Source organism: Malania oleifera, chromosome 11 (assembly GCF_029873635.1).
Source record: "Malania oleifera isolate guangnan ecotype guangnan chromosome 11, ASM2987363v1, whole genome shotgun sequence".
Lineage (NCBI taxonomy): Eukaryota > Viridiplantae > Streptophyta > Magnoliopsida > Santalales > Ximeniaceae > Malania > Malania oleifera.
This window is the reverse complement of record NC_080427.1, coordinates 27,192,257-27,216,406: the sequence shown is the minus strand read 5'-3', so window position 1 is coordinate 27,216,406 and position 24,150 is coordinate 27,192,257. Positions and strand designations below refer to the sequence as shown.

General features: G+C 35.8%; 1 protein-coding gene across 3 annotated transcripts in view; it reads left to right on the top strand.

The window, feature by feature from the left end:
* Positions 1-9,366: 9,366 nt before the first annotated feature.
* Positions 9,367-24,150, top strand: part of LOC131168521 (thylakoid membrane protein TERC, chloroplastic) — a 34,037-nt gene continuing 19,253 nt past the window's right edge. For 2 of the 3 annotated variants that reach the window (XM_058128016.1, XM_058128015.1), the window contains exons 1-8: positions 9,372-9,594; positions 9,693-9,773; positions 10,864-11,009; positions 11,108-11,184; positions 12,053-12,140; positions 12,260-12,340; positions 12,465-12,521; positions 13,184-13,265. In XM_058128016.1, the coding sequence (XP_057983999.1) occupies positions 9,444-9,594; positions 9,693-9,773; positions 10,864-11,009; positions 11,108-11,184; positions 12,053-12,140; positions 12,260-12,340; positions 12,465-12,521; positions 13,184-13,265 (763 nt within the window). In that variant the 5' untranslated portion in view covers positions 9,372-9,443. Of the gene's footprint in view, positions 9,595-9,692; positions 9,774-10,863; positions 11,010-11,107; positions 11,185-12,052; positions 12,141-12,259; positions 12,341-12,464; positions 12,522-13,183; positions 13,266-24,150 lie in introns of all 3 variants that reach the window. The other variant, XM_058128017.1, reaches the window with a different exon arrangement.

The following is a 24,150-nucleotide window of genomic DNA, read 5'->3' as shown; positions in this document are numbered from 1 at the left end:
TTTTCTAGAAGAGCTACTTGGGATGCATTCGGATTGTGAGGTAGATTTTGCTATAGATTTACCTCTAGGGACAGTGTCGATCTCTAGGGCTCCTTACTATATGGCTCTAACTGAATTGAGAGAATTAAAGGACCAGTTGCAGGATCTATTAAATAAATGGTTTATCAGACCCAGCGTATCGCCCTAGGGAGCATCAGTATTATTCGTTAAGAAGAAAGACAGGTTTATGAGGATGTGCATAGATTACAGGGAGATAAACAAGGTAGCCATTAAAAACAGATATCCTCTACCACGTATAGATGATTTATTTGATCAGCTTTAGGGTAAACAATTCTATTCTAAGATTGATCTTAGATCAGGTTATCACCAGGTGAAAGTCAAGGTAGATGACATATCAATGACAGCATTTCGAACCAAATATGGGCACTACAAGTTTTTGGTGATGCCATTTGGATTGACTAATGCACCAGCAGTACTTATGGATTTAATGAATCAGGTGTTTCATCAATATTTAGACCAGTTTGTTATGGTTTTCATTGATGATATACTGGTCTACTCGAGGAGTTTAGAGGAGCATGAGGCACACTTATGGCTGGTACTTCAAATGCTTAGGGAAAATAAATTGTATGCCAAGTTTAGTAAATGTGAATTCTAGTTGGAGAATGTTGCGTTTCTAGGGCATGTTATATCAGGGGATGGAATTTCAGTAGATCCCAGTAAAATAGAGGCAGTGGTAAATTGGGAAAGGCCGATGAATGTTCAGGAGATTAGGAGTTTCTTGGGACTGGCGGGATATTACCATTGGTTTGTAGAGGGATTCTCAGGACTACCAGGGCCTTTAACGCGACTGACCAGGAAGAATGCCAGATTTGCATGGGATGATGAATGCAAGCAGAGCTTCTAGGAATTAAAATAGCGGCTCGTCACTACACCAATACTGACGATTCCATCTGGAGGTGATGGCTATGTTATTTACTGTGACGCGTCTTTGAAAGGGCTGGGTTGTGTGTTGATGTAGCATAGTAGGGATGTAGTTTACGCCTCCCGACAGTTGAAAGAATATGAAAAGAACTATCCTACCCATGATCTGGAATTGGTTGTAGTGGTACACATACTAAAGATTTGGAGGCATTACTTGTACGGTGAGAAATGCGAGATATTCTTTGATCATAAAAGTTTAAAGTACTTCTTCACGCAAAAAGAGTTGAATATACAACAAAGGAGATGGTTAGAGTTCATCAAGGATTATGATTGTACCATCAGCTACCACCGAGGTAAAGAAAATGTGGTGGCTGATGCACTAAGTCGTAAATTAAAGGGTACATCGTAGTTAGCAGTAGTAATTCAGCACACAATTTAGATGGACTTGGAAAGGCTCGACTTGGAGTTAGTGGAGGATGGTCATCAGGAATTTATTGCCAGTTTGGTTGTGTAGCCTACGCTATATGAAAAGATTAAAATCACTCAGGGAAATGACCCAAAATTAGTAGAGGTAATAGTCAGAATACAAGATGGTCAGGGAAAGGAGTTTAGCATTTTTTATGACGGGGCTCTAAGGTTTCGCACTAGATTGTGTGTGCCTACAGATGATGATATCAGGAGAACGATTATAAAGGAGGCTCACAGATCTCTATACACGGTTCATTCTGGAAGTACTAAAATATATAGAGATCTGCGAGAGTATTTCTGGTGGAGTGGCATGAAGAGGGAGATTGTCGAATTTGTGCAGCAGTGCTTGATATGCTAGCAGGTTAAGGCTAAGCACCAGAGGCTGACAGGGCAGTTGCAGCCACTTTACATCCTTGAATGGAAGTGGGACCACATATCCATGGATTTCGTCACTAGGCTACCGTTGGCACTGCATGGTCAGAATGCCATTTGGGTAGTTGTTGACCACCTGATGAAAATAGCCCACTTTCTGCATATTAAAGTTAGCTATCCTATGAACAAATTGGTAGAGATCTAGATTCAAGAGATTGTTTGACCCCATGGAGTGTCAATATCTATAGTCTCGGATCGTGACCCACGTTTTACATCACGGTTTGGAAGAGCTTGCAGGAGGCTTTGGGGTCTCAGTTAGCATTCAACAACGCTTTCTATCCTCAGACAGATGGTCAGATAGAGAGAACGATCTAGGTACTTGAGGATATGCTATGAGCGTGTGTATTAGATTTTGGGGGTAGCTGGACCCAGTATATGCCGCTAATTGAATTTACCTATAATAACAGCTATTAGACTAGCATCGACATGACACCTTACGAGGAACTTTATGGTAGGAGGTGTCATTCTCCTTTATACTGGGTTGAGTTAGGTGAGAGACGAGTTTTGGGGCCAGAAATAGTGTAGCAGTCGTATGATAAAGTCTGACTTATTCGAGATAAAATCAGTGTGGCTCAGAGTTGGTAGAAAAGTTATGTAGATACTCGCCGCCAGGAATTGGAATTTAAAGTGGGTGACCATGTGTTTTTGAAAATAACACCATTAAAAGAAGTCATGAGGTTTGGGAGAAAGGGAAAGTTGAGCCCTAGGTTTATTGGCCCATTTGAGATACTTGAGAAAATTGGTCCAGTTGCCTATCGGCTAGCTCTACCACCAATTTTATTCAGAAGACATGATGTATTTCATGTTTCTATGTTAATGAAATACATCCTAGATCCTTCCCATGTCATCAGCTATGCAGAATTAGAACTCAATGATGCTCTAGCTTATGAGGAAACTCTAAAACAGATCTTAGATAAAAAAGAACAGGAATTGCGTAGTAAGAAAATACCACTAGTAAAAGTCCTATGGAGGAGTCACACGGTGGAAGAAGCTTCTTGGAAGTTTGAAGAGGAAATCAGATAGACATACCCACACCTGTTTAGTGGGGTACAGTAGTGATTTGTAAAGTTCAAGTGATAATAGTTTTATTTTGTTTAGTACAGAGTAATGAATGTGTAATTGTAAATTGGAATATAGGATAGGTAGTGTTTTGATTTTGGGAGAATTTTCTTTTATGAGTATATTTGTAATCTCCCAAAACTGCTTATGTAACCACAGTATTCCTTCGCCATAAGTGAAGGTTAGTAATAAAATAAGTAGCCCATTTTATGCTAAGAGTGGTGTTCGATATAAATAGTAAATTTCGAGGACAAAATTTTTTATAAGAAGGGGAGAATGTAGAGACCCAAAGAATTATAGTAGTTAAATAATAAAAGAAAAGAGAGAAACAAGAAAATTTTAAAAGAGGACTTACAGGGTCTTGTCGATGAATGCAGGGCACTCGTCGACGAGCATCCTTCTTGGGTTCGTCGACGGGGACATTCGTCTTGTCTACGAGAAATTACCCAAAAGGCCGTTTTCAAGGCCTGAATCTCGTCGACAAGGAGTAGGCGTTCGTCGATGATACTACTACATGAACTTGTCAACGAGATGACGTGGCTTGTTGACGAGGCCATGTGGACAGCATTCTATATATAGCCCTAAGACGAATTTTTAATGAAATAAATTCATTTTTACAGCTTCTCTCTCTCTCTCTCTCTAAACGTATTCTCTCACTTCTCTCTAAGATTCCAGCTCCGTCTCTCCTCAGTTCGACGATCGGAAACTACCACGGTGATCTTGGGGAGATTCTCTACAACATAACTGGAGCGAAATGTTGGTTTGAGAAGTTTGGGAACCATCCCAAAATTAGGATAAGTGGATTATTTGAGTATTTTCAGTATTACCCAATTCATTTGAGGCCAGATTCTGTATTATATGCGAATATACTAGAGTTTTGTGAAGTAAAATCTGGGTATTATATTTTTAGAAATAGGGTGTTTTGGGACCCTGCAGGCAAGGGTTGAGGATCCCAGTTGGTGGTATTTCAGGAATCTAGGTAAATAATGAATAGTTTATGATTTCGAAGATGGAAAAATGAAGAAAATTATGTGTATTTAGTTGATTGACAGGGTATATATAATATTTTCAGAATTATGGAATTATAAATGCCAAAGGTGTAATTTAGAACGTTAGTAGGCAAGCTAAATTACGGGGTAAGGAAAATATGCTATGCTAGAAATTTAGTATGATTATCAGCAGAAATTATATGTTTTACTAGATTATTATTACTCATATTATAAAATATTTGTACAGCAGAAAATACAAATTTTAGAGCATGTGAATTTATTTATTTATTTAAATCGTGTGACATGAGCTTATAGCAAATTGGCACAATATTTATGTAGCTACAAATACCATGTTTTACAATATATTAGCAGAAAATATCATGAGTTATATATGTTTTATAGAATGGTGAATTTTCAGTATACATACAGATAGAAATTATATAGTATATTCAGAAACATGATTTACAGTATATATGTACAAAAACATATAAATTTCAGCAGTTTCAGAATATCATGATTTTAGAACCATAACACCCAGATACTCAAATATTCAGACAGATATTCAATTAGATAGATATTAAATATTCAGTCAGCTATTCAAATTTTCAGATTTATTCAGATCAATTTTACAATGTTATGGTTATTTCAAAATCATGGTAAAATAGTAATATAGAAATATCAATTATATATATATAGTATCAGACCTTGATGGACCAAATTCAGTGAGTAGAACACGATACCGTAGTTATTTTCAGTTCAGAGTGCAACCATATAACTCAGATAGTATGTGGATTTTTAGTAGTCAATCGTGCCTATGTTGTGGACAGGCTCCCCATCAATTAGGGTTGAGGAGGCCGATCTGACTTTCGGAGTTCAGTTGACTTATTTTGGTCAGCCAGCCAGGATAGGTCCCACCTTCAGATTGCACAACCCTATCATAAGGGGTTAAATCATGACTTTCAGTTATCCATTCAGGGAAATTTTCTTAGTTATTATTTATATATATATATATATATATATATATTCTGATTTACAGAAACCGTAGACATACCTATAAATACTAGAAGTATTATGAATAGAATATTCAGAAAATCATCAGTTTATGTTAAGCAACATAGGTATGAGCTATATTGTAATATTTATACGTGTTTTCTCAGGCTCAATTATTTATGGTATTTCTAAATCAGATTTTACAAATATGTAAACTCATCTGCCACACACTAGTAATAACATATTTTGTCTTACTGAGCGTTGTCTCATCCTAATAATTTAACATTTTTCAGGTGATCCAACTAGGCGAGCAGATTAGACTCACAGATAGAGGGGACTATAGTACTGCCCTATTTGAAGGGTGAGTATTTTGGGAAGTCATTTTTGAGTAGTCCCTAGGTCCAGATGAAGGTATTTTTGGAATGGTTGTGTATGCATACTTTGGGAGATATCCTGACACTCTGGTATTGTATATGTTGTTATGGTTATATGTATTCTGCTTCTTGCTGCTTAGGTAGTTTATTGTGTCTCAAATTCCATAGGTCCCATTTTGACTATGATGTTAGTTTGATTTGTTAAAAGGTATCATAACAGTGAAATTTTATAGTTAATATATATATAAGGAAAAAAAATGGCATGTAAAATCAGGTCGTTACAAGTACCTTGTGAAAGATGGTTTCATAAATGATGCAATTTGTCCATGTGTTTTTATTAAAATATTAGAATCCAAATTTGCTATAATTGCTGTTTATGTTGATGATTTGAATTTAGTTGGGACTCCTGAAGAGCTCACTAAAGCTGCTAATTATTTAATGGCGGAATTTGAGATGAAAGATTTAGGAAAGACAAAATATTGTCTTGGCCTACAGATTGAACATGCAATGACAAATTTTTTGCACATCAATCTAAATATGTCGAAAAGGTATTAAGGCAATTCTATATAAACAAAGTTCATCATTTGGGATCTTCCATGATGGTGTGACCACTTGATGTTAAGAAGGATCTATTTCGATCTCATGATGAGGGGGGAAATTACTTGGTACTGAAGTACCATATTTAAGTGCTATCGGCTCTCCAATGTATTTGGTCAATTGTACAAGACCCGACATTGCATTTGCTATAAATCTATTAGTAAGATATAACTCTGCTCCTACTCGACGACACTAGAATGGAATTAAGCACATTCTACGCTATTTGAGAGGTTCATTAGATTTGAGTCTATTTTACTCATTTAATTCCAAATCTCAATTAGTAGGATTCTGATCCTCACAATGCTAAATCTCAAACTGGATATGTATTTTTTACGAAAAAACTTCTATATCTTGGAGATTAGTAAAACAAACGATTACAACAACATCATCCAATCATTCTAAAATACTAGCTATCTATGAAACTAGTAGAGAATGCGTATAACTCAGATAAATGATTTCTCATATCCAAGAAAATAGTGGTCTTCAATCAATCAAGGATATTCCAACAATTTTATATGAAGACAACGCCGCATGTATAGCTCAACTAAGAGGATGATACATAAAGGGCGACAGAACTAAACACATCTCTACAAAATTCTTCTATGCATATGAACTCCAGAAGAATGATGATATAAATGTTCAGCAGATCCGATCAAGTGATAATCTTGTAGATTTTTTCATCAAAACTTTGCCTACTACAACATTCAAGAAATTGGTTCATCTTATCGGAATGAGACATCTTAAAGATCTTAGCAGAAAGAGTTAATATATGGGTGACATCCAATGGGGAGTGTTATGAAAAATAGATTATGGAAAATGTGAATGTCACCTCATTTTCCACCACCCCATCTTCCACCACTGCGGTTTTCCATCCCAATAAATGTCATGTTATCCATATTTCCCTATAAAAGGGCACCCTACCCCTCACATTTGGAAGTCACATCTTTGCATGCTTGTATACACATTGCATGTTTGTACACTCACTTGCATGCTTGAAGTATGTTGGAATTGGTGTGATCCCAAGAGGAGGGGGGGGGGGAATTGGACATTTAAAATATTTTCTCTAATTTAAACAATTACGTTGATTCACCACATCTCATATCCCATTCGAAATAAAACATGTATGTAAAGTAAGTGAGCAATGTGTGCATACATACACGTGTGCTGTGTATCTCATTTAAATTAATTCTGTGTGCATGCAATATGGTTATAAAAAAACATGAACAAACATATACATACTAAAATTAAAGTGCAGAAAGTAAATGAAATAGGGAGAGAGAGACACATGATATTTGTTATCGAGATTTGGCCAAATCAGCTTATGTTCCCGCCTTGGGCATACCCCCCAAGGATTACACTAAGCCTGCTCACTTAAATGGGCGGAGTAAAAGCCGTTTATATCCTTTCTTTACGGGGTGAGGAAAACCCCAGCTCAATTACAAGTTTGAGCCAAACTTGTCTCACTCATGGGGCTAAGACTCTCCAATTCAAATTCCGGGCTGAACCGAACCAATTTTTCTTACGGGGCTAAGACTCCTCAGTTCAATTAATGGGATGAACCTAACCGGTGCAATAAAAATCACTTTTGTACATAATAGTGTTTCTGAAAATACAAGCAAATATGTACATGTTTAAGCTCAAATATATACACTCTCTTATGATATGATTTATGCTCAGTAGAGTAAGGGTGCTTTTCTAAAAATGATTTTACATAAAATAAAAATACAAATATTTGATATTCAATGTGCAAATCAAAGTAAGAATGTATTTTTCTAATATAATATTTACCATGGAAATATATGGAGAAATATCAAAATAAATTTCCAAAATGATTTTCAAAGTGAAAAGGAAATGAGAGAGTTAATGCCTTGAATGAAAAACAAAATGTCTATAAAAACTACTCTCTTATAAAAATGATTTATAAATAAATAAAGGAGAGTTTTGGAGAGTAAAAGATTTGCTCAAGAAATAGTTTTTGCAATAAAAAAAAGTTGGGGGAACTTTGATTAATAAGAGGTTAAAAATATTTGAGAGAAAATATTTACTAATCAAAGTTACTAATCTAAGTTATGAAAGTGGTATTTACAGTTTTTCAACAAAATATGACCGTTGGGGACCTATTGAGAATTTTAGAAAAATTTAATTAAAATTTAATCCCAAACCCTTAATTACCCGTAATAAAAATGTGGCAACTCGAGAATTTCAGTTGCCTGGTCCTTAGGGACGGTCGCCCAAACAGACACTAGTAGAAAAGTTATTTTTTCAAGTTCGGGTGCCCGAGGGAAGGTTCGGGTGGCTGGGCCAAAGCGATTTTCCACCAAAGAGTTGGTATCTAAAAAATATATATACATATAATAAGGGGGAGAACCGCGAGTTCTTTCAGAAAAGACCTCCCCTATTCGAATCCTATGAGTGACTAAGCGTGAGACAAGCCATAACATAAGGGGCAAATCTACTCTTTGTAGAATTGACCATAGTTCTTTTTTCTTGTATATGACCTCACGCTCGAGATTCGATCGCCCGGTTATCAATCTGGTCTGCTGAACTTGATACTTCGGTCATCCGAACCTATTTTGAATTAAACGTTCGGTCGCCTGGGGACAGTGAAAAAGTGACATTTAAGCATTTAGTCAACTGGGAACAGCTAGTTCATTTTCGGTTCAGCCAGTCGGGTCATGGTCAACTATTGACCCTTTGCACATTCGATCGCCTGAACCATTTTTAACTCTCTAGGTTCGGTCGCCCAAAACTCTATTTTTGATCTTGAACTTATTCAACCATGTGTGAATAAGTTACATCATTTAGTTTTTGAGAGGTGATGGTTCTTATGGTCATTCTAAGGTATCTTTAGCTAACCTAAAAAATCCGGTTTCGGTCGACCGAACCCTAAGGTCAGTTTACGATCTTGAGCATAAAAACATATCATGCAAATGCATATAATATTACATACCAAATTAAAAAAAAATTAATGCAATACAATTAAACTCAAATGTCTTCTTCTTCTCCTCTGCTTTTTGACATTATGGAATACGCCAGTTTTAAGCTTTTAAATCCTGTTTTGGCTTTTATGTTCTCTTGATCTTATGTGTGACCTGAATTATACCTATTCAGCACTTAAACACACACATAAGAGACACTTGTATTTGTTAGCATCAAAATAGAGATCAGATTCAAAAAACTAACAGAGTAAGTAGGGTATATAGAAGGAAGATGAGAGATAAAGAGAAGAAAGATATTTCGTACAAGATCGGTTCCGATATTTTGTGTAAGGTCAATTTCAAATTATTTTGTAATTCTGCCCATGATAGTAAATTTATGTCTCGTCTCGATTTATTTTCTATTTATTTTTTGAATCTTTCAAATGTATTGACATTTTTAAATTCTCAGTTTTGGTTTTTAATTTTCATTTTCTTTTTCAATTATAAAATTTAGCGCACCGCAGCAGCCCTCAAATTTAGTGAAACGGATGAAGATATGAACAAAATAAAACGTCGTCGTTTAAAATCTGAATTAATATGTAATTTGAAAGCATCATCAGCAGTCGAGCTTATTTGATCGATATCTGGGTCTCTCGCGCTCTCGTCCCCCTTCGGACACTGTTGTTCGTGGAAGCATGGGATTTGCTTCCGTATTCTCCAATGGCGTCCAAACTCCTCTAAAATTCGAGTCATGCTTCCTTAGGGTTTCACCATTCTCTCCCACCCCTCAAGCTCCCAGACGAACCAGGCTTGGCTTTACCCAGCCTCACACCACTCTTTTTTCAGGCATCTCTCTCTCTCTCTCTCTCTCTCTCTCTCTCGCACTCACATCTACTAACTGTCAAATTGAGGTCTTTTATCTGTTCTGTTGAGTGAAATTTCAGCTGGTCACAGTCGTGGTGCTAAATATTCTCAAATTGCCCGATCGAATAGAACGGAACAGGACGACGGGTTGTCTACCTCAGGTGAAAATGCTTCTACTGAAAAATTGCATTGCACTTGATGTCATCCTGGAAAATAATTCTATCGTTTTATGAAATCATGTGCTGCTTGCTTAACATTTCGGAAGTACCTTTTTTGCTTCGAAGAGGGAAATTTATTCTTCTAAATACAAGAAGAGGCCCTTGAAAGATGCCTATCGAACAATGCATAGGCTTTCAGGAAGCAGATGGAGCTGTGGTTTGTTGATTGTCAAATTTGATCCCTAGGCATGCTGCTGAGTCAAGTTTTGAACTTATAAATTGTGTTATTTGATCTTGGAAATAATCCCATTTAATCGATTGGCACCTCCTCCTTATCCACGCTGTTGATTAAATTCTTGACACATGATTATGAATTTTAACAGTAGAAATACTTCCATTTAATTATCTAGCAGCATCTTTCTTATTAACATGCAAGATAGACTCAGCAGTGCCTTAAACCCCTAACTGGAAAAAGAAGGAAAATAAATGCTTAAAGTCACAGTTCTTCAAGATCCCTTTCCTTTTTTGTGTGCGTGTTTTTTACTTTTTAATCTTTTGGGGGGCATGGGTGTGGGGATTGCTATTTGTTCCCCATCTGTGTTTAGGCCTAATGCCTGAATGCATCACCTGGTTGAGTATGCCCTTTGCCATTCTGTTTCTATGAGCCCTTCTCTGTTTTGGCCTCTTTGATTATGTTGGAGAAGTGTTGTTTTGATATTAAAAATAGTTAATAAATAGGTGCTATGACATCATTATACAAATTTAGCATGGGAATGGTGTGACCAGGTAATTTGAGAACCATATGGAAAAATTATATATATGGTGATTGGTGAGAATGCCAGCATTGTCTCATTTTCCCCCCTAAATGTTGTATTTTGTTGTGATAGATTGCTGCGGTGAAGTCATGTAACTTTGCTAATTTAATTTAGAGTTGAATGTGCTAAAAATGCCATAATGTATTCCATTCAACGGAATCATTATTTTTTTTTAAAATTTGATTGCACCATATATCAAAGCCATCTAGAAAGCATTACAAAAGTCATGTTTATTTTCTGTAGACTGTTTAGACATAATTTCCTGGTAAAATTTGCAGAGGGTCAGAGGACAGGTTCTCAGTCGTATGATGACAGTGGCCTTGTTGATGCCTCTCACACTATCCCTTTGGTTGATAATCTAGATGGAAAAAAATCTCATGATCCTGGAAGTTACAACTCCTCAGTTAGAGCTGTTGCTTTGTGGGTGAGTGCTCCTCAGTCTATTTGATATAGGTGATTGACTTTATCGAGTCTGTTATTTAATATTTACTAGGTTACAATAAGTAGATATTGGTCTTTTAGGTGTGCATTGCTGTGGTGTTTGGCATTGGCGTGGGTTTTAAAGATGGAGTTGGCCGCGCATCAGAGTTTTTTGCTGGGTATGATACAGCCTGGCTTGTAATATCAGCTTACACTCTGCAAAAGTTTGCACAGTTTGTATATTATTCCATTGACAAAAAGGAAAAAAAGAAAAAAAGAAAAAAAGAAGAAAGCTTCTGTTTCTCAAAGCATTATTAACCAATATAAGTAAGTATGTCATACTAGGATAATCAGTGGGTGAGCCAAACTAATTGTTCTGATATTTGGGAGACTGCAATAGAGAACTGACATGGTTTATAGGAGCTAATAATTTTTGGTGGATGCAGCAAACTATTCATTATTTTTTACTTGTCTATGACCTCCCACAGAAATCTTGGTTAACTGTAAATGACATAGGCTGCCTTATGCTGTATCATGCATAGGGATCAAGGCTTCATGATGAAAGAAGGGTGTCTAAATAAGTGCTTTTGAACTAAAAGCACATAATTGATGATGATTAGCGAACTAAGTGACATAGCATCATGCAGGTTCAGCACTTTAGGATGTTCAACTTCTACTCAGGACTAAAGTTGGTCCATATAATCTGTAAGAGAGAAGACAATTGCAGGTTCACTTTATTTGGCTTTTCTTGAAGTATCCTGCATTATCAGCTTTTAATTGCTGATGAAAAAAATGATTGTGGAACTTCTTATTGTACTTGTATAATGCATATAATCACGGAAGAAGTCATCTTGTCAGATGGTATTTGCAGTTGAGAACTTAAAGTTGCATAGTAGACTCTTTGATCATGTTGTTTACATAGGCCTTCTATTTACTTTCTGCAACTCTTTCAATGCACGTTTTTTGTGCTAAACTACGTTTCCTTTTCTTTTTATTGAGATCAGTTGATGATTTATGAATATGATGATCATTATGGATCATTTTCAGGTACTTGCTGGAGCAGAGTTTATCAGTGGACAATCTATTTGTCTTTGTTTTGATTTTCAAATACTTCAAAGTGCCAATCATGTATCAGGTGGACTAATAATCTCCTGTGAAGTAAAGCCATATTATTTTATCTACCATTTTATATTGAACAAATCATCATATGTTTGTCTCTGGTAATGGCCATTTTTCTTTCATTGGAATGTACAGAGTCGAGTGCTTTCGTATGGTATTGCTGGTGCAGTAATCTTTCGTTTGTCTGTGATACTTCTTGGAACAGCAACCCTTCAGGTGAAATGCTATACCAATGTGTGGCTTTCTCTGTTTTTGTTTTCTTTTTCAAGATCTTCAATATGCTCCTATTGTTTCCATTACTTGGGGTTCTTCCTAATATTTTTTCTGTGTCATTGTTTAGAGGTTTGAAGCTGTAAATCTACTACTTGCTGTAGTACTTTTATACTCGTCATTGAAGGTAACAGTTCTTGTCTGAATGGGTGTTGCAACTGTTGGTCCAATGTATTTGATTTTAACTTCTTTTTTAACTGGCCTATGTTTTTTACAAGCTATTTACGGTATCTGTTGAGTGAATATGTTCTTGAAATTATGTAAGACAAATTTTTGAAGATTGCAACTTGAGTACTACAATTTATAGTCCAAATTTATTGGAAGTTAATGTTTTTGAGAAAGAAAAATTCAATCATGTTAATTGGCCAACTTGATCATATTTTATATGAAATGAACTTTTTTTCCACTTATGATCTGAGCATGACTTTAAAGAGTTAAGCTATTTCATCTGTTAAACAGAGCGGTGATAATTTTTGAAAATTTTGTTAATGTAGTAAAGATAAATTTTTTTCCTTCCCCTTTTTATTGTTCTTTTTTTCTTTCATTTACTTGTAATAAAAAAAGTGAATAAATCCTTCATATGGCCATGGTGAAGTAAAATATAAAAAGATAAAGAAAAGGTGAACTGCTTTGCAATTTTTGAGCATTTATGTGCTTCATGCTCTTAGTATATGGCAAGATCTTCTTGTTCATATCCTGAAAGATGTTCTGCTTCTCTGCTTGTTCTACTTTGCTGGTTTTTGTTACTCAAATGCATACTGACCCATTAATTTCCTTTTATTAAAATAGTTATTTGCCGATGAGGAGGAAGACACTGATCTATCCAACAACTTTCTTGTGAAGACATGCCAGAAATTCATCCCTGTCACATGTAATGCTCTGGTTTGATATTTTTTCTCGTTCCACTCTTTAGTGCTGGTAGGTAGTTATCCGCACATTTCTGGTGGTGGTTTCCTTAAATAGAATTATCATATAATAATCATGAACTTATCAAGTTTGCAAGCAGTCATAATCATCACATATAATAATCATGAACTTATCAAGTTTGCAGGCAGTCATAATCATCAGTCTTGTGGTCCTTTAAGAACTTATCAAGCCCCTAATCTCAAAGAAATCTCTTCATTGTGATAAAGAAAGCATGCCTTAATCACTTCTTTCTCTCTCTCTGTCTTTTTTTGTCCCCCCTCCACTATCAATTTTGATTCTTTAGTATCCATTTGGCAAGGTTGCCAATCTTCATATTTTTGTTTTTTGGTAGCTAGGATTGGGGTTTAGGGTGGTAAAGCTGTAAAGGCAATAAAATATTCTAGAGTTTTAGGAATCTTTGGCAATTAGAAGAATTTAATGATGTCGAAGCAGGAAATATTCTAGGGCTTTAGTGTTTTTTTGGATAGAGTGATTAGGCTGCAAAGAGTAGGAAAAGGAGAAGTTCAGGCCCTGTGAACAGTGTGGATGAACAGTACCCGAGAGGAGAAGAATTGAAGAACAATATAACCTGGGAAATCCACCTAGTTTTTGTGAGAAAATCCACTTACAACCACTATGAAAGCCACATGTTGAGAGAAAGCACTAGACTGGAAAATTCTTATTCCTAAACAACCACAATCAAGCCTTAAGTCCTGTGGGGCCAGCTATACATGAATTCTTTTCCACCAATTTACACAACCTTGGGCAGTATCCTTTGACAAAGTTGTCCATATTAAAAGAGATTACAATCCTCTTATAGATTCCTTAATTACCAATTCACTGGGACTCAGCTTGCTTGGGAAGCATGGAGCATCTAGAACCAACAAATAACTTTTCCCAGCATATAGTTGGACACCTAAGACTCACTAAAGGACTCTTAAAATTTACCCTACCAATAAATCATAAAGAGACTTAAAAACAGGAAATTACTATTCATCTTGGGGAAGTTAAAAAATTATAACTACACTAAGTCAAGTCTCCTAAGGTCTGCTGTCCCAGAAAGAGCAGATAGTAAATTAGTAATACTAAAAATGAAGTACGATCCTCAAAGTTGCCTTTTCTTGATATTGATGCCTCCATCATTCTCCTCTGATTGGAAAAAAACTCATCCTTGAGCTTTGAAGTGTTGAAGTAGTAATGGACTAGCAGTATGTTGGGGTTTAGGGTTGTTGGAATGGGACAGATGTAGGAATGAAACTGATGTTGGAATGGTATTGGTACATTTGGATATACCATGCAGACTGACTGCAGGAATGGAATGAGAACATATCACATTCCAGAAATACCCCTAAACCGAAAACCTCTACTAAGATCTTTTTTTGCTTTGCCTAAATTACCCAATATTATGCAAGTTATTATAAAATATAATATGAGGTCATCTGAGAAAAATAATTTTAGAAGGACCCATTTGTAGTATAAAAAAAAAAGGGAAAAAGGAAAAACAACTTTTGACTATTCTTATTGTTAAAGTAAAGCTTAAGCTCTTAGGTTGCGGGCCAACAATGTATACAGGCCTTAACACTCCCCCACATGTGCAGCCCGACAGCACATGGAGAGATAAACAAACAATAAACAACACCCATTACAGGGAATAAGATAATGCTTAACAAACAGACAATAAACACAGGCAACAAAACTAGAATCCATGATCTCCTTGCCACCTGGCTTTAGTACCATGTTAGAATACCACTTTACCTAAAAGCTTAAGCTGTTATATTGTGGGCCAACAATGTATATCAGGCCTTAACAGTTATGAATGTCTGTGACCATGGCAATGGCAACATTATTTTCTTCTTATTTTGCTTTTACAGATTTAAATCGGAGTCCTAATATTTAGGGATATTTAGGACCCGGTTATTTTATTCCAAATATCAAGAAAAAAAAAGAAAAAAAATCTTGATCACCATGGATGCTGGTAATGCTTAGAATTGAGCATTGGTGCTGGGTTTATTAGCTCAAATATAAACTATAAAAATATATTTCCTCTTGCTGATACACAGCATTATACTCCTCTGTTTGGGAAGAATTCAACCTTGAACTTAAAAAATCTGAAGAGTAATGAACAGGTATTGAGATCAGGCTTCAGGAGACCACTGTAAGGTTGCAAAGCACAATATGATTGTATAATGGAGAAACCAATGTAGGAGCCACTTTTAACCCAGAAGGAAGAATTTAATAGACTCTGGCTTGGGCTCCAGTGCATATATAATTTCCTCACGTTACTTCTTAATTTCATCGCATCCATAATTTCCCTTGGTGACTCTTTGATATTGATATTAACTTTCTGTACGATTTGTTACTGGATTACTTGATGCATCCAACGGTGGAAATAATTTTTTGTTCATTTCTTTTTGTTTTAAGGTATTTTTATTGGGATCATATCATTAAAATTCTGGGATATGTTTATCCATAATTTCCCTTTGTGACTCTTTTATATTGATATTAACTTTCTGTACCATTTGTTACTGGATTACTTGATGCATCCAACGGTGGAAATAATTTTATGTTCATTTCTTTTTGTATTAAGGTATTTTTATTGGGATCATATCATTAAAATTCTGGGATATGTTTATATAGGCAATCAATATTTTCGTTATTTAGGTTTCAGAAAGTATTCTTATTTCCCAAGCATTTTAAATCTATAAAGGCCTCCTATTAGTAGTTTTATTTGGAGTTGAATTACTATTATTATGTTGGGCATTGGTCTTGCATCAAGTGGTATTAGAGCAGACCTGTTTCCAACTCAGCTGTCAGTGTTTAGGGATTGCAATTTCAACTCAAATTGGTACAATTGTTAGTCTTTGGCATGGTTTACTGCAGTTTTCAACTCAAAATTGTAGGGTTTGTGATTTCAATTTGAATTGCGTCTGCTAGCCACCAACGTTGTTGCTTTGCCGTCCATCACTATCTTCCATCATCATAACTTTCAAAAGAAAAATGTCATTCATTCTCTCTATCACTGCCAACTTTATCTCCCTTTCAATCATCTCCAAATCAATTTCTCCAAGTCCCAATCCTCTTTGTTGCAACAATCAAGCCCTTTTTGCTTAACCTAGCTTCATTCCATAAACCACAAAAGAAGAAGAAGATTAAAAGAAATCGGTGTTGTTGCAACAGGAGGAGGCATGGTGGCTTCAAGTTGGCCACAACCATTTGGGAGCAGAAGCAGGAAATGACATTGAGCCCTAATTTTCAAATTCCAACATTGGTTGGAGGATGGTGAGCACAATTATCATTCTTCTAGAATTGAAGGAAACAGGCTTCCATCATTGCTAGTGTCTTTAATCGTCTTCAATGACTTCACCAGAGCTGCTGGAATCCATGCTGAACCATGAACTATTTGTCAGCATTTCTTGTTTCAAATGTCCAGTCAAGCTTGGGGTGATGCTGCGACCCTTGTTTGTTTTGAAGTTGAAGACATTAGAAACCCTGGTCCCTACCTCTGGCACCAAATAAGGAGATCTTAAGAGACCGGATCAAACTAGCTCATTCCAGTTGGTTTAATCATGATGGATTGACCTAGGGCCCAAACATGTAGACATCTGAAAAAATAAAAAAAGTGATAAAGGACTAAATCAATCTGGTTGCTTAAAAAGTCTAAGGTGTAGGAGTGTGAGGAGCGAGCTGAGAAGCTAATCCATGAATTAATTATTCAGATGTTACTTTGCAACATACATCCAATTGTCTCTTTGTTCAATCAGAAGTTTAATGCTTTTAACTCCCAGATTTCTGCAATCTTAAATGTTATTGGTTTGGGTGGAAAATATAAGGTTCTTGTGGAACCTGATGTTCCCTCTGGTAGCCCAAATACTGTTTGTACATTTAATAGTATACACCTCCACCATTGCAAGCCTCTAGTAAGCCACAATACGGAATCAGGGTGACTTTGCTTGAGTTCAAAGGAGAGGCAAATCTGGAGATGTTATTCGATTGGTTCAGTCAAATTGAAAATATCATGACCTCATGGTGTCTGACCAGAAAAAGGGTTGGTGTGGCAGTAATTGTCTCAAGGGACTCGCATATAGCTGGTGGTATAGTCTAGTTCATCTGTCCTAACTTTGGAGGCAAGTTCCAATTACTTAGTGGAATCTTAAGAGGCATATGGTGGAAGAAAAGTTCATTTCAATCAATTATGAGTGAGAGATGTGCTTCACATTGTGTGGTTTGGCTTAGAATGATGTTGACAACTTGACACGTAAACATTGAGTTCCCCCAAATTGGTTGCTCAAAGACGGAGATGAACAACGTAAAATTCTGTATATTGGGAGTCTTTGCTATGGACTACACATTGAGTTGCAGCTATGACTTAATTCTGATCGATCTGCAGTCATTGTCTGTATTGCTGAAAGAAAATATAAAATATTTGGAAAGATACCTAAGACTTTGTGAGAAAATATCAGTTCCACATGAGCCCCCTCCTGCCCCACCAAGTCGCCTAATTCACAGTAGCTTGAATGTTTTCTGATTGGCTGCAATAATTGTGGCAAAAGGGCACTTTTATCACTTTGCCTTGTGGCTTCCCATGTTGCTATGTGGAGTTTGCTTAATATCAGGAAGCTGAGCCTAGGACTCGAGTGCGTTCTACTGATGATCATATTGTGAATGAACTTGGAAAACAAAGAGGGTAATGTTATCTAGCAATATAGCATGCAAGGACTTAAATTTCAATTTCAATGGAAATTTCGATGGTCTCAATTTACGGAAATTTCGATGGAAATTTCGATTTCGATTTCAATTTAAAGAAATTACGGAAATTTACTTGTTGTGTATGTCCATAGGATTGTTTTGCATTTGCATATTGGTCATACCCATATTCTTGGCCTGTTTGTCTATACCCATAGGCATGTGGTTGCCAATTTCCATATTGTCGTGCTTGCTTATTTGTATATGGAAACAGTTGGCCATATGTAAATTGTGAAGAGCTGTTCTGTGTAGGTTCATAGCCACTATAACTATTAGAGTCATGCTTTGTTCCTATACTTATAGATTCCATACTAAGGGAAAAGGTATCCTCTTCTATTTGATGCATCTTTCCTTTTCCCTTTCTACAACTGTACTACCTATCAACTGGACGTGTTTCTCTTTGTGGACTCTCATCTTCTAGTTGGGGAGGACGTGTATATTCCACTTTTGGTCTATAATCTTGCCATCCTTCATTTCCTCCATAGTCCCCACCATCACCACCTTACCGACTGCTATCACCAGGGTTAGATCCGTCACTACCAGCATCATTGTCGTCATTATCATGATCACCACCAGAGGGCATAGTGGATGAAGTTCCATTTCTAGATCCAAGATTCATTTGTGAATCATCACTACTAGATACGACTTCTTCTACCATCACTTGATTAACATCAATGGCAAAGTCATCTCATGCATGCTTAACCATTTGTGGATGGGGACTTCCGTCTCGTTCATCAAGATGGGATGGTCTAATCCACTGGAAAAGTGGATACTCATCCTCATCACCCACTTCAACTGATATGTCAAGAAGGTTCAGGGGATCTTGTTCAACCACTTTGTCCATTTCAGCCTCTATATCTCTTATTTGAAGTTTCATGTTGTAATAACAAAAAACAAGCTACTGAAGTCTGGTGTAGGCTAGTCTATTTCTTTGCTTTGTATGAATGAGTGCAAATGTGCTCCAATTTCGTTCACAAGTTGATGAAGATGCGGTTTGTGACAAAATGCGCAATGCTAGCTTCCTTATGATTGGAGCACTTGATCCATACATCATCCACCAATCAATTGTGCAAGATATTTTAAGAACATAAGTTAGTACTTAGTAGATTGTACTTGAAGTTTGTAATTTTGTATTGTACATTTATATATAAATACTTACCAGGTGCCATGGTTGCCCTAAGCAGCTGCTTCTCCAAAGCTTCTTTTAACATCTCTAAATAGAATAACCTAAAAAAAAACTGTTATTGAATAATTAAACATGGATTAAGACTTATTTTATTTAATTTTTATTTTAAAAATATACCTCATTTCCAATTTGATCCAAGCCAGAGGAATGTGGCTCAATGGTGTTAAACTTTGTGAACTGCATCAAGAAAATAAGGATCTTCCCTAACACCTTCTTTGTATTGACATTTTGGATTTAAAAAATAAGTTGTCACTCAAATAAAGTAAAATATAAATATGTAATAAGTAATTTGATATATGAATTTCTTGAAATTTATAAATATTTTATACCTGCTGCATGAAGTGGATGTTCAAGGGTTCTTTTCCATCGGTCATTGATTACTTTGAGAACCCATCTTGCACTTCTTGCACCTACTTCAATGGCCTTTTTCATCACCCTTATTGCTTTTGTTGGCCATACTTCACTATCGACTATACGCAATACCCGATATATAGGCTCATAAATGTTACAAAATTTTGCCACTCTATCCCAAAATTGATGGTTAAGAACTGTGCTTTCAATTTCTCAACCCATTTTTGTGTAGGCTATCAAGGGCAATGTAGTTTGTAGCAAATCGTGTGGCTCCTAGACGCACAATATCCCCTTGACAGTGCTCCCTCATTTTAGCAACAAACATCCATGGTTATATATAAAATTAGTGATCTGTCTCCCCTGCAAGATCACTGTGCTTATTGCCTCTCTTTCTCTGATTTTCTAAAAAATGAGATCAATACAATGGCAGTGCAAGGAGTCCAATACAAGTTGAATTTTTTCATTAATTTTAGACCTGCTTTCTTGTAGGTGCTGCCATTATCGGTCACCACCTGGATAGCATGTTGCTTTCCTACCTCTTGCACAACATGTTTTAATAGGGAATATATGTATTTGTGGTCTTTTATTTTATCAGAAGCATCTACTGACTTTAGAAAAATTGTGCTTCCTTTAGAGTAAATCATTAAATTTATGATGAAAATTTTGTAGGGTTTGTCCATCCATCACACATTACAGTGCAGCCATATATGACCCACTTTTTCTTCACTTCTTTTACGTGACCTTCCATTTCTTTTACCTCTAAATCAAGGTATTTTGTTCTAATTTCATAAGGTGTCGATGGATCGACTCCTGTTTTAGCTGATTGGCAATCCCATACTATGTTTTTAAAATGAGGTGATTTTGCCTTCTTAGGTGGAATATTATCTTATATAAAAAATTTTGAAATCAACCTATTCATTTCTTATTTTATTTTACCTCATTTGAATAATTTTTTCAAGCTTTTTTGTTTTGCTGCTTTTGACTTGTAATATTGAGAAGGTTTTGAAATATATGGCTCTATTTTTGGCTCTCTCACACTTTGAGATCGCCGCATCGGCGCTCACCCTCCACTACTACCAACCCCTGAATTGCCTCCTTGTTGGCTACCTGCAAACCTACGAGATTGGTCTCTTTCCTATTCCGTCTTTTTTGAAGCATAGAATGCTTGACGATATGCAGATCTTTCATAGGGAGAAATGTCAGGCAGGTATGCAATATCGTCAACATCGTCCTCTTCATCAATTTGTTGTGGTTGTTTTTCATTCTAAAACAATTCTCATTTCCTGCTTAACTTCTGGAGGTACTTTGTCGTAGAATTTTATATTATGCTGTGGGTCATAATTTGCTAAGTGCATTTTTAATCTTGTTGCACCACCTCTCTTCATTTGTATTCCGTAGTATTTGCAAATAAATCCATTCTTTACATTGGGCATCGGGTATCCATGTTCCCATGCTGGATCTTGTTTTCTTTCTTCAGACATTTTTGTGGATAATTTTACTTTCCTACAAGGTTACAATGAATAAAAAATTAGGTGTTAAATTAGTCAACAATTTTAAAAGAAAATTATTTGAGATGTTTTATTATCAATATAAAATTAATAAATAAGACAAACTTTAAAATATTAAATTAAATTTATGAAATTTAATGATAATGTACAAAATTAAATTAGTCAAATAAATGAAATAATTTAAACTATATTAAGCTAATAAGTGTTAAGTACTTTAATTTATTTAATTACTAGGCTATAATGTTCAGGTGTTAAATTACTCAAAAATTGTAAAAAAAAAATTATTTGAATGTTACTGACTTACTGTACAATTTTAAAATAAAAATATTTAGATGCTAAATGAAGATATATTAATAACTAAGAGAAATATTAAATTATTAAATTAAAATTACAAAATTAATGATAATTTTTACAAAATTACTATTAAGTAATAACTTTTGAAAATTAAAATATTCTAATAAATGAAATAATTTATTAATTTATACTATAATAAGATAATAATAGTAAATTATTCTAATTTTATTTAGTTACTAAACTTACTAGTTATTATTTACTATACTAGCAAGTAGCAATGTAGGATTAACTGATTAAGGGGGTAAATGGGAGAGGAGGGCAATCTCAAATATATTTGGGAGAAGGGAGATTTTGAGTAAATAAAAAAATATATAAGTTAAAACATGGCATTTAAAACATAAACCAGCAATTTGCCTTTAGTTCAGCCCTTTCTTTTTCGTGGTGCTGGTTGCTGCTCATGGAGGGGGGGGGGGGGGGCACAGTGGACTCGAGTCTCAAGTCCCTCAGTTTCTTGCTCGCAGCTCTGTGAGAGACTTAGCCAATTGGAAGATTGCAGCGATGGGAGTTCTTGCTGCTAGCTGTGACTGCAAGTGTGCAATGACGATGGATGTGGAGGGTGAAGCAGTGAAGCCGAAGGCTAGAGGCAGAGGGTTGAAGGTCACTGGAGGGGATTTGAAGGCTAGGGCTTTTCGGAGTTTGAACTTCGAAGGTGGAGGCAGGAGGCAGCTGGAAATTTGGAATCTAGGGTTTTTTTTTTAAAGTTTGAAGATGGAAGAAGAAGGCTTTTTTCAAGTCCCAGAGGTATGTATCCTACTGCTGCATGAAGTGAATTTATAGAAATAAATTGTGTAGTGGTAGCTTGTAGGCCTTTGATTTGTGGAATTATTGGCTTGAATCTGCAGAGCATCTCTGCAAGATATCTGCTTTCCACTGTATACGCTCACGGGTTGCACAACTTGCACAATCACGTTGGAAAAGCAAAATAAAGTCAAAGAACACTCAGAACAGCACTGAAATTCCCCCCTCCAATTTTTTTTATTTTTTATTTTTATTTTCCCCCATGATTTCCAGAAAATTTAGTAAAAACAGCTGAAATTTTCAAAATTTTAGAAATTTTGTTTGAAATTTACCAAAAGCTCGAAATTTCGGTCAGACCCCTCGAAATTTAAGTCCTTGATAGCATGTGCTTTTGCTTTAACTCAAGGTTGATATTTTTCTTTTTCCTTCTGATTGGGGTGAGATTAATGCAATCGACACAGGAATTAATTAATTAATTAATTTTAATCTTGGCATTTTTTATTGGGATCATATTTTAAAATTCCAGAATATTTTTATATTTTAATTTGTTTAGGTTTCTAAAATGAGTTTTTTTCTTTTTTTTTCTTTTTATGTAGTAGTTTTTTAGTTTTTCCTTTTACCTTTGCAACTGAGAATTTCCCACCCTCTTTGTACTCTCTTCTTTTCACTTAACGAATGTATATATATTTTTTCCATTGAAAACAGTAGTTTTCCTATTTACCAAGCATTATAAGCCTATAAAAGGCTTTCTATATTTACCAAGCATTATAAGCCTATAAAAGGCTTTCTATGTACTGATTTTATTTGGGATTGAATTAAAATTATTGTGTTGGACATTGGTCGTGCATCACTACCCCCTCTGTTGTAGGCTCAAAGGGATGGTCTTTATTCCAGTTCAACCCATTTGGCCTGTCCCAATTAGGGCCAAATAATGGATATGAGACTCTGAATGGAGTCGAGTGACTCAAGTTTGTTTCTTGTAGCATCAAACATGTATAATGAAGAAGAGGTCAAGGTAATCACTTTTTCCCTCCTCTAGTATTTTTTCCTCCTTGGCTGGCTCAAACTGGCCTCATTCAAACAGTCCAGTCCATATCAAGTAATCTGGTTCTTTTATATCCTCTTCTTTAATCAAACAAATGCTACTCTTAATGATGTGTGGTGGTGACAAGTAGGTGGATAAATGACAAGTAGTGAGGTTGCTTTGACGAGCAGCAATAGCTCGATGATGAATGGTGGAAATGGTGATGCTCAACGATGAACAAAACTTGCTCTAGTTAGTCTTGCAACAATGACAATGGCCCAAGAAACCATTCTTGAAATTTAAAAAAGGGCAGGATTCTTGAGGAGGATTTCATGAATGCTGATTGTCTTGCCAGCAACTGAAAGGACCCCAAAGCTGATATACATAAGCAGGGCTTTGGTCTGGTTTGTGGAGGGGGCTTTTAATGGACAGAATCTTGCAATCAGTGGCATTTCTGGTTGGGGCTTGGTTGTGCTTAGAGTAGGGCTTGTGGGATTTTTTTTCCTTTCTGCTTATGCTTCTGTGATTGCCATTAGCAACTTGTAGTCATGACTCCTCATCATGCGACAACACTCCTTTTATGCTTTTGCTTTTGGTGGTAGAAATTTTTTTTTTTAAATAAAATTCATGCTGATGTAAATGATGGGTTGAGTGGATTAAAAAGCATAGTGGCAGTTTGGTGGCAATGGGGATGGAGGAGGCGGTGGCGCAACACGATTTAAGTTAGTGCGACTCACAGACAACCTGTCTTACATAGGCAGCCTAGATCAGAGTCTTCTCTAACATCGCTTGATGTGAGATCAAAGTGCAACACAAAATTAATTCCAACTCAACCCTCTGTAAAACTAGTGCATAGAATCCTTTCTTAGGCTTGCAATGCTTGGGGAATAAAGAAAAATAATATGAGAAAACTAAATAAACTAAAATACTATTTTCCTAAATAAAA